The sequence below is a fragment of the Herpailurus yagouaroundi genome, unplaced genomic scaffold (genome assembly GCF_014898765.1).
Source record: "Herpailurus yagouaroundi ecotype Mexico unplaced genomic scaffold, PumYag 159, whole genome shotgun sequence".
Lineage (NCBI taxonomy): Eukaryota > Metazoa > Chordata > Mammalia > Carnivora > Felidae > Herpailurus > Herpailurus yagouaroundi.
In genome coordinates this window covers 27,085,791-27,096,833 of record NW_024412400.1, presented here as the reverse complement: position 1 = coordinate 27,096,833, position 11,043 = coordinate 27,085,791, and the positions used below count along the sequence as shown (strand labels likewise).

The 11,043-nt window shown below is 39.3% G+C and overlaps 1 protein-coding gene across 2 annotated transcripts in view; it reads left to right on the top strand.

Annotated features, from left to right (window-relative positions):
* Positions 1-1,293: 1,293 nt before the first annotated feature.
* Positions 1,294-11,043, top strand: part of PIK3R4 (phosphoinositide-3-kinase regulatory subunit 4) — a 79,031-nt gene continuing 69,281 nt past the window's right edge. The window contains exons 1-4 of one of the 2 annotated variants that reach the window (XM_040480169.1): positions 1,294-1,354; positions 4,538-4,823; positions 5,230-5,841; positions 6,598-7,374. In XM_040480169.1, coding sequence (XP_040336103.1) covers positions 6,642-7,374 — 733 coding nt within the window. In that variant the 5' untranslated portion in view covers positions 1,294-1,354; positions 4,538-4,823; positions 5,230-5,841; positions 6,598-6,641. The remainder of the gene's footprint in view (positions 1,355-4,537; positions 4,824-5,229; positions 5,842-6,597; positions 7,375-11,043) is intronic. The other variant, XM_040480170.1, reaches the window with a different exon arrangement.

Genomic DNA, 11,043 nt, shown 5'->3' with positions numbered 1-11,043 from the left:
CCAACTTGGTTTAGCCTTTGCATTCCCATTTTTTCAAGAATAACGTTTCACCTAACATTACACATTTGAAGGTAACTGGGGGCTAGCTCTCTCTCTGTCTACTAATCCCTTATGTAATTATGAAACAGCTGTAGGTCACGCAGCTTAGGTGTTTTTAAATAAGATACAGGGAAGTGATAGCAGAATGAAATAATTACCAATTTTAATAACATTTTCTGCCATTTCTTTCACTCTGAAATATTCAGTCCATATTTAAATTTCCCCAAATATGCATGAAATATCTTCATAGCTTTTTTAATCCTGGGTCAGGTTGAGGTTTGTACATTGCATTTGAGTCTTATGTCTCTTTGAGTCTTTTACTCTAGAAAAGTCTCTCCATGTTTTTCATAGTATTGACTTTTTGAAGAATCCAGGCTGATGTTCCATTTTCTGGGTTTGTCAGATTGTTTCCTGATGGTATTGCTTAAATTATTCCTCTATCTCTTTTACTTTTTATAAGCTGAAGTTCAGTCCAGAGAAAGGCTATCAAATAAAAATGTAGCATGAGCCACTTATAAAATTTAAAGTCATCTGGTAGCTACACTTTAAAAAGTAAAAAAAAACCAGATTAGTTTTAATAAGATATTTATTTAAACCAATATATCTGAAATATTATTTTAATATATAGTCAATATTAAAAGATATCAATGATACTTTTTTTCCATTTTTTTTGTGCTAAGTTCTTTAAATCCTGTGTGTGTGTTTTTTTTTTACACACTTACAGCACATCTCAATTTGGAGTAGCCACACTTCAAGTGCCCAATAGTCAGATATGGCTAGTGCCTATCATATTGGACAGTGAGGTCTACAGGCTTGATTAGATTCAAGTTAAACATTCTTGGTAAGAATGCTTCCTGGGTGATACTGTGTACTGTCATTGCATTATATCAGGAGCCTTGCAATACTACTTGCAATACCTACTCTTAGCAATATTAAGTTTGATCACTTTGATAAAGGGTTCACTGCCAGCATTTCCCACTAAATGAATGAAAAGATTCATTCTCCACGCTTCCTGATCTAGAAAGTAATCTGTAGCTATTCCTTGGACACCATGAGTCTATCTTGTTGCCCCAACCCTTTCTGCCCGATGCATGTAGAATCCATTGATAGTCTTTGTGGCAATCAATTATTATATTGCAGTTACACAGTGATAATTTCCTATGATTCCCTTTCCCTCTGTTAGCTGGCAATTTCTACAAAAAAAGAAAATGTTTACTATTACATTAGGAATTCTCTTTTACTCCTTTTCCTTAGGCTGCAAAGATTACAGGGAATCCACATGGATACCTCACAGGATTGGAAGTGCACTGGTGAGGTGAGTAGCCCAGAAGAGGCAAGGAATGATAGAGATTTGGAAGATGAATGTATTGGTTAAGGTAAGACTAACAACTGTAGCAAATGATGTCAACATTTCACTGACTTAACACATAGGAGTTTACGTTTGCTTATATAAAAGTCCTGTTTGGGTATTCCTATTTAACAGGTGGTCTTTCTCCAGGTTGTGATTCAGGAACATAGGCTCCTACCATCTTGTGGCTCTGGCATTACCTAAGGCCTTGAAGTTCCCTGCATCTAGGCTGAAGCAAAGAGAGAGCAGAGAAGGTCATTCACCTCTTAACTGCCTTGACCTGGAAGTGAAATACATAATTTCCACTTATACTTCCTAGTAGAGAGCTAGTCATTTGCCCCCCCCTCATATGCAAGGGGTGGGGTGTTCCTATACAGATACTCTTCTCTGACTTTTATTTACTTTTGGGACAGAGAGAGACAGAGCATGAACGGGGGAGGGGCAGAGAGAGAGGGAGACACAGAATCGGAAACAGGCTCCAGGCTCTGAGCCATCAGCCCAGAGCCTGATGCGGGGCTCGAACTCACGGACCGCGAGATCGTGACCTGGCTGAAGTCGGACACTTAACCGACTGCGCCACCCAGGCGCCCCTCTGACATCTATTTTCTGTAGAAGGGAGTTAGCCATTGCTGCCACAATGCATCTGAGAGGCTGTTGACCAGAGGATAGAAGAGTGTTTGCTGTCTCTTTACTCTTTATACTCCACCAGTGGCAAGCAAATTTTATTTTTTTATTTATCCTCAAAAGGACTAGGTGAGATTCCTTAAAAAAAAAAAACCAAAACAAAAAAAACCCCAAAAAACCTCCTGGGCAGCCATGATTGCTACTTAAAAACAGAAAGAAAAAAAAAGAAAAAAAAAAAGAAAGAAATAAAAGGAAAGAAAGCCATAGAAGTTCTTATACAAGGCATTGAAAAATAGTTCATGAATTTATTTCACAAAACATACTGGTGGGGAAAAATAGATGTGGGGAAAATGCATGATTGATCTAAATTGAGACAGATTTATCTCATTTCTATACCATGGGTTCTCTGTTGAAGAGATGTTTAAAGCACCTACATACATGGAATTCAACCTCTGAGATATAAACATAATCCTAAAATATTATCTGCTAAACAACTGTGTGTGTAGCAATTCTTATATATTCCTAGTCCTAGAACTCATGATCTTGGCCCTAATGGTCACAAACCTTATAAGGCCATATCCACTGATTCAAATATCTATTGAATGTCTACTGTGTGTCAGAAACTGTTCTAGTTGTTGAAGATACCTTGGTGAATAAGAATTACACAATCACTAACCTCGTGGGGTTTATGGTGCAGTGGGAAAACATCCATTAAACAAATAGTTCCCATCTCTCAAAAATGAAATGATTTCAATGGTAATAAGTGCTATGAAGAAAAAAGTTCATTGTCCATGAGATTATGTAATGGTGGTTGTGGGAAGACTTCAAGAAAGACCTTCCAGAAGTATTGGCACTTAATCTGAGACTGGAAAGAAGAGCAAGTTTTGCTATATAAAGAGTGGGAGAAAGGGTGTTCCAAACAGAGGAACGAGTAAATGTGAAGGCCAAGTGGTAGAGGGAAGCTTGACAGGTTAGGAACAAAGGGAGGCCACCGTGGGGGACTAAGAGGGGCAGTGAGTGATGCCAGTTATGGTGGGGGGTGTGGTTAGGGGGTCAGATCATGCAGGGTCTTGCAGGCCAAGCTAAAGATTTTTAGCTTTAGCCTAAAATCAGGAGGCAGAACCTGGAAGTATAATCCTTATGATTATAGTTGTATCTTAAAAAAACAGTAGTAGACATGTTAGACATTAAAACATTTTACAATGATTAAAACAATGTAGATGACTTGAATGGCAACTCGATGTATAGAGAGAAAGTCCAGCAGAAGATCCACCCAAATATATAAAGGAAATTTGTATGTGGTAAATATGACATTTCAAATGAGTTTGGGGGAAATGGATTACTTATTAACATTTTTGGATACCTTCTTGAGTATCCTTCTTGAGAAAAAATTAAGCTGGACCCTACCTCAGAAATTTCAGGACACAGAAAGAAGTCACAAAAGATCCAGAAGAAATCATGAAAGAAGTACAAAAAATAATATTGTAGGTGGGGAATGCCTTTTCTGAGTAGGTTTCAAAATCTACACGTTGCAACAATGATGGCTTGGACTAAGCCCTGGAGAGATGGCAGTGGATGACTTTAAGGCATGTTTTGGAGGCTGAATCATTAGGAGCAGATGATTATTGAATGGTGGTGGTGGGGGTTGATGAAAGAGGGAGAGAGTAGAAAGATGTCAAGGATGACTTAATGACTTCTAAATTGGAAGTTTGAGAAATCCAGTGGGTGGTACTCTTGCCTCCTGAGATGGGAAATAAGGGAGGAGGGGATTTTAAAAGGATGACAGAAAAAAAATTCAGCTTTGGGTTAAAATATTTTGTGCTAGAATGTTTTGTGTTATAATATTTCAAAGGACAACACCAAGAAAGTGAAAAGACAACACAGAGAAAAACTATTTGCAAATCTGATAAGGGACTTGTACCCAGAGTATATAAAGAACTCTTAAAACTCAATAATAAAAAGACAACCCAATGAAAAAATGGGCAAAATATTTGGAGAGATATTTCTCTAAAGAAGATATATGAGTGGCCAATAAGCACACAAAAAGATGATTAACATCATTAGTCGTTAGGAAAATGCAAATAAAAACCACAGTGAGATGCTTCACACCCATTAGGATGGCTTTAATTCAAAAGAAACAAACAACAGTCAGTAACAATATGGAGAAAATCAAACCCTCACATATTGCTGGTAGGAATGTAAAATGGTGCAGCAACTTTAGGGGTGCCTGGATGGCTCAGTTGGTTAAGTATCCGACTTTAGCTCAGGTCATGATCTCACAGTTCATGGGTTCCAGCCCAGGGTCTGGCTCTGTGCTGACAGCTCGAGCCTGGAGCCTGCTTCGGATTCTGTGTCCCCCGCCCATCCCCCACTCCCTGCCCCACTTCTGTTCATGCGCTCTCTCTCTTTCTCAAAAATTATAATAAACATTTAAAAAAATGGTGCAGCAACTTTGGAAAACAGTTTGACAGTTTATCAATATGTTAAACATAGAGTTACCATATGATTTCATAATTCCATTCCTAGGTGCTTACCCTAGAGGAAATAACACATGACCACACAAAGCCTTCTACAGGAATGTTCATAGAAGTGTTATTATAATAACCAAAAAGTATAGAACCTAGGTGTTCATCAATCAATGAATGGATAAACAAAATGTGGAATATATATACAACAGAATATTTGGCAATAAAAAGAAATTAAGTACTGATACAAACTACAGCAGAGATAATCCTCAAAAACATGTGAAGTGAAAAAAGTCAGTCGGGAAGACTACATATTGTATACCACGTATATGAAATATCCAGAATAGGTAAGTCCATAGAAATAGAAAGTGGATTCGTGATTGCTTAGTGCTGGGAGGGGTAGGAGAAAGGGAGATAATGGGAGTGACTGCTTATAACTAATGAATTTCTTTTTGGGGGTAATGAGAATGTTCTAAAATTAAATTATAGAGATGATTGAACAACTCTGTAAATATATAAAAAGCCACTGAGTTGTGTATTTTAAACAGGTGTACTTTATCGTATGCAAATTATATCTCAAGTAAAGCTCTTAAAAATTCAGCTGGGGGATATATTAACCTTCCTAAATAAACCTGTGAATTCTCTTAAAGAACTCTGTTCCGGGGACATCAGAAGCCACAGAGTTCAGGGAACGATAGGTAGAAGACCAGGGTGGAGAATAAATTGACAGCACGTTTTATTTTCTTCCTCCAGGCGTCAGCGTGAAGCCACGCCCCTTCCTCGTTTCCTAGCAACCAACTCCACCACCATTCGCTTGCTTCCTTAAACCTCTCTCCGTCGTCACTTCCGCTCTGAGACCGGAATGAGGTCAGAGCCGGCAGCTTTCCCGGGAGTTCGGCGTTTGTGTCTGCCTCAGCTGGAGAAGTGTTTCCCTGGAACTGGCGGCCTCCCGTTCTATCCCGAGTCCCACCTCCTCTCCTGGTGGTGAGGCCCTCCAGGAGTCTAGAGGCCTTCGAAGGTCCGGAGATCCGCACGAGGGGAAGGCGAGGCCCAGGAACGCGTGGCTCCCCGGGCAGAGTAGGGGGCTGGCGGGGGCAACTCCCGGGGTATCTGTGGAATCGCTTCAGCTTGGCTTCGTTCATCTGCGGCACGTTCCCCCTTCTCCGCTGCGGGCCACCGTGGTTTCTGGAGATTGGCATTTTTCGGCGTCCCTCCCCCAACGCCCCACCTCCTGCTTTTGAAGGAAGATCCTTCATACCGAAGACTTGCCCGGCTGCTGACCCCCAATCTCAGACCCTGAAGTGACCCGTCATGACCTCAGTGTGAGCTAGTGACCCAACTTGTGACACTTTACAGAGTCCTGGGGTAAATATTTATATGTGCGCATGGCCGTGTGTGTATGTGTGTCTTTTATTTCCTGCAAAATACGAGCTAGGAGAACCCTGGGTTTGTTTGGCAAGTGTGTATTTCGGTTTACTTTTCTTTAACATCTTTGCCGAGGGTTCTTCCCTGTTGCCCATGAGACAACTTTATGCCTTCTGTTTGCTCGTGGGAAGAAACACTGGAATTAGACTGGAAGGGCCCAGGAGTTACTGATTTTTTTGGATCTTAGGTTGGTCTTTGAGGAGTTCAGTAATCCATTTGTATTAGGCGATTTTTAGTCTTAAGTTTTTAATGTGTTTTCGTCTTACATCCAAGACTCCAGGTTCTTCTTGGACAAAGACTGTCTCATATAGTACTGTTGTGACCTTCATAGCCCCAAGCACAATGCTGAACACAGAGTAAAGTCTCATTAATTTTTAAATTTAAAAAGCAGAAAATGCATATTCTAACATTTTCAGCTTAATATTGAAGAGGTCTATTTAAATACAGCTCAGGTTCTGGAAGGACAACATAAAACAACAAGATCTTTTTAGATAAATGTGTCTAAAATTTAGAGACTGCCTGAGACACTAGATACGGTGCTCTCAGTGGAAGAGAAATACAGTGCATCTGTCTTTTAGGAAGAGAATACATAAACAATGGTGTTTCATTGCTTATTTCTTCTTTTTCTTTCTTTCTTTTTTTCTTTTTTTTTTTTTTTTTTTTTTTTTTTTTTTTTTTTTTTTTTTTTTTTAATAGGGGCTGTATCCTGACTTACTGACCCGGAGGTGCTTGCTGCCATCATGGGAAATCAGCTCGCTGGCATTGCTCCTTCCCAGATCCTTTCTGTGGAGAGTTATTTCTCAGACATCCATGACTTTGAATATGATAAGAGCCTGGGGAGCACTCGGTTTTTTAAAGTTGCTCGAGCAAAGCACCGAGAAGGCCTAGTGGTTGTGAAGGTCTTTGCAATTCAGGATCCTACGTTGCCTTTAACCAGCTATAAACAAGAGCTGGAGGAACTGAAAATCAGGCTTCATTCTGCACAGAACTGTCTACCTTTTCAGAAAGCAGCAGAAAAAGCATCTGAGAAAGCAGCCATGCTCTTTAGGCAGTATGTGCGAGACAACCTCTATGATCGCATCAGTACTCGTCCGTTCTTAAATAATATAGAGAAGCGTTGGATTGCTTTCCAGATCCTAACAGCTGTGGACCAAGCACACAAATCTGGGGTCCGTCATGGGGACATCAAGACTGAGAATGTAATGGTTACCAGTTGGAATTGGGTCCTTCTAACTGATTTTGCCAGTTTTAAGCCCACTTATCTTCCAGAGGACAACCCAGCAGATTTCAACTATTTCTTTGACACTTCACGGAGGAGAACTTGTTACATTGCTCCTGAACGTTTTGTTGATGGTGGATTGTTTGCCACTGAGTTAGAATATATGAGAGATCCTTCAACTCCACTTGTAGATTTGAATAGTAATCAGAGAACAAGAGGAGAGTTGAAGCGGGCAATGGACATCTTTTCAGCAGGTATTTGAATTGGTCAGATTTGCCAAGGGGGGGATGTGCATATATTTTAACTCTTGAACATCGAAATGTAGCTTTTTAAAAATCCCATATGTTGAAAAATTAATTTCTTGGTACCTCATACACTATTCAGATAGATACAGCAGTCTTTCATTGGACATGTTTAAATACCTATGAAATGCAGAGTGGTTCATTCAAATATTTAAGAAATATTTGAATTCTTCTGTTTGTATCAGGCACTTTTTTTTTTTTTTTTTAAAGTCTATCCACAACATGCTTGAATTCATGACCCTGAGATCAAGAGTCACATGCTCTACCTACCAAGCCTGCCAGGTGCCCGCAGGCACTGTCTTAGGCACTAGTGACAGATGAATAGTTCTGTCTCTCAAGGTGTTTTATGTTTAATGGGGAGATAGATGCGTTATTGAAAAAGGACGCTTTAGTGCAATGTGATTTGCTATGGTCGTGATAAGAACCAGGTGCTATTACAGGAACCTATAAATATTTAAATTAGTCTCCATCGTATTGATGGATAGAGAGGCAGGATCAGGAAAGGCCTCTTTATTGAAAGGATGATACTTAAACTGAGACCTGAAAGATGATTGGGAGCTAGCTATGGTAAGGGTAGTTTTTTTCAGGCAGAGGGTGTTGCTTATACAAAGTCTTGAAGACCAGAGCATGATGCACTGATTTATTAGGACACTTGAAGTAGTTTATCTGGAACATAAAGTATAGAGTGTGAGGTAAACAAGCCCCAGATCAGAAAGGGTCCGGCAGGCCCCTGCTAGCCTATGGGATATTATCAGATATGTATCTTTGGTAAATGGGATGGAAAATGGGTTGCAGGGGAGCTACCCCGGAGCCCAGAAAACCAGCTAGAAGTAAACTACCACCGTCCAGATAAGACGAGACCCTGACTGGCTTAAAGTTGTGACAGAATTGGAGAGAGAGTGGTGAAGAATAATGCTTCAGAGATAGTAGGTAGAATTGTTAGGACTTGGTGATTGATGGGGGAGTAAAGTCAAGAACACTTCTTTCACTCTAGCTTGGGAAACTGGGTGGATGCCGGGTGATGGATGATGGGTGATGGTCACTGACATTGGAGACATAGGAGGAAGAACAGGTAGAGGGGATGGGAACATGATGAAGTCTCTTAGATATATTGAGTTGAAGGTGCCTGGGGGATATCCAGGAGAGGATGTACAACATACAGTTGATTTATAATAAAGGTTTGGTGCCTAGAGATTTGGGATAGAGGTGGAGATACTACCAAGAAATAGGTAGTAATTGTAGTCAAGGGAATGGATTTGTAACGAGGGAGAGTTTGTAAAGAAGTGATTCTTAAGCTTTTTTGGGGATCCCCTTAAGTAATTTGATGAAATCAGTGGCCTCCTTCTCTAGAGGAGAGTACCGTGCATTAATATCATACACAGACCACTTGAAGCCAGGCCATGGATTTCAGATTATCTGTGAATTTTTAGGAAGAGAAATGGGCTGAAGATGGTATCCTGGGGAATACCATGTGAACTCTGGTATCAGTGCCATTTTAAGTTTTGCAAAGGTTGGGTTTAATCTTTTTCCCACCTGTAGGTTTGCCGCAGAGAAAACTTAAATTGAACTGTTTTTTAGATTACTTAGGAAAGGTAACATAATTAATGAATAAGTGTATTTCATTGAGGGGATTGAATAAGAGTTGTTACACAGAATTATACCCGTGTTGGTACACTCACTAATCTATGTCCCAAGGTAATACCAAGGGGGGTGTTTTGGGTAAGATAGAGTTAGCCTCTACACTGTAAGTATAACAAGATTAGAAATGTAATTCATCAGAGTCCCAAAGTTTTTGGTCAGTGAATTTATCTAAATTTTGAACCATTTTTACATTTTAAACTTACTAAGTATTCTGTAAATAGGACTCTTTTAGCGTAGAAATGTGATCACGTTTTGACCTTGGCATCACTTGCAGGCTTAAAATTTTTTTTAAAAATTATTTATTTTGATATAGGCTTTTTAAAAAGAAAATGAGGTGTGATTGGCACATAACATTATATTCCTGTGACTCTTAACTGGAAGTTTGTTTTAAAATTTCAAGGGTCGATGAGATGTGTGTATTTATCCTTTCTGTGTGCATTATAGTTCCATAAACTTCAACAGAATTCTTACTCAGTATTTGTTTTTCCAGGCTAGAGTCCTATGCTGTTTTGGTTGAAGATAGACCCTTTCATTTCTTTGAAAGAGGTGGGTGGGATGTGTCCACCTCCTACAGCTTGGGTTTTAAATGTTAACTTTCCCCCATCTTGATGCATATCCATGGTTCCTGGCTGCTAGTTTAGGAGAATAGTATATATTCTCTGGTCATATAAACGGGCAGAGCCTTTTTCCTGGAGATCTTTCATTCATATGCTTGACAAATATTTGAGCATTCTGTGTTTATTATGTATGAGACACTGTTGTAAAGATGTTGGGAGTATGGCTGTGAATAAGACTGACAATTTTTTTGCCCTTAAGGAGCAGAAAACGTTCTAGTGGAGGAGAGAATAAACAAGTAAGGAAGTTAATTTTTATCAATGATAAGAGTGTGACAAAAGTTGGACTTCTAAGTGTTAATGACAAGGGCTGGTAGGAGACTACTTTAGATAAAATGGTCTGAGAAGACCTCTCTAAGAAGGTAACATTTGAGCTAATATCTGAATTATAAGGACTTAGTGTTGATAAAAACACCTTGAACAATTTGTTCCACAGGGAAATACCACCTAATAACACCTATTCCAGAACAACGTTCTAAAAATTGCAAGAAAAAAGTCCTGTATTCAACTCTGTATTAGTCTGCTGGGGCTGTCATGACAAAATACCCCAGCCTTTGTAGCTTAAACAAGAGTTTATTTTGTTCCAGCGCTGGAGGCTGGAAGTCCAAGATCAAGGTGCCAGCAGGATTGATTTCTCCTGAAGCCACTCTCCCGTGTTGCAGATGGCTACATTCTCACTGTGTACTTATATGGACTCTTCCCTGGTACATCTTAAAAGGACAAGTCAAAATGACTAGAGCCCCATCATTTAACTTCAATTACCTCTTTAAAGGCCCTATCACCTGTATTCAGTTAGGTTCAGGTACTGGGTGTTAGGGCTTAAATATATGAATTTTGGGGTGTGGGGAGACACAATTCAGTTGTAAATAGTGAAACATAGCTATGTTTCTTTCTCTTTCTATTTGGAAATTATTTCAAACTTACAAACTTGAAAAACTTGAAAAAATAAAAATAGTACCTAGAATCCCCAGATTCATTTGTTAACATTTTGCTCCGCTTGCTTTATTACTTGTACATTATTTTTGCACTCCTGTCCCGCCCCACCCCCCATGATTTTTTTCCTAAGTTCTGTACATCATGGCCCTTTACCTCTAGATACTTCAGTATGTATTTCCTAAGATACTAGTTTCCTAACACAACGCTTATGTAATTGTGTGTTGCAGTTATGAACTGCAGCAAATTTAACATTGATAAATAATTTACAGTTTTAATTCTAATTTTGTTTTTGACCCAGTATTGTCCCTTATAGAATTTTAACTGCTCCAAGACAGGACCCAGTCTAGGGTTTGGTATTGTATTTAGTTGTCATGTTTCTTTAGCTTCTTTTTTGATGTGGACCGTTTTTTTTTTTTTTTTTTTTTTTTTT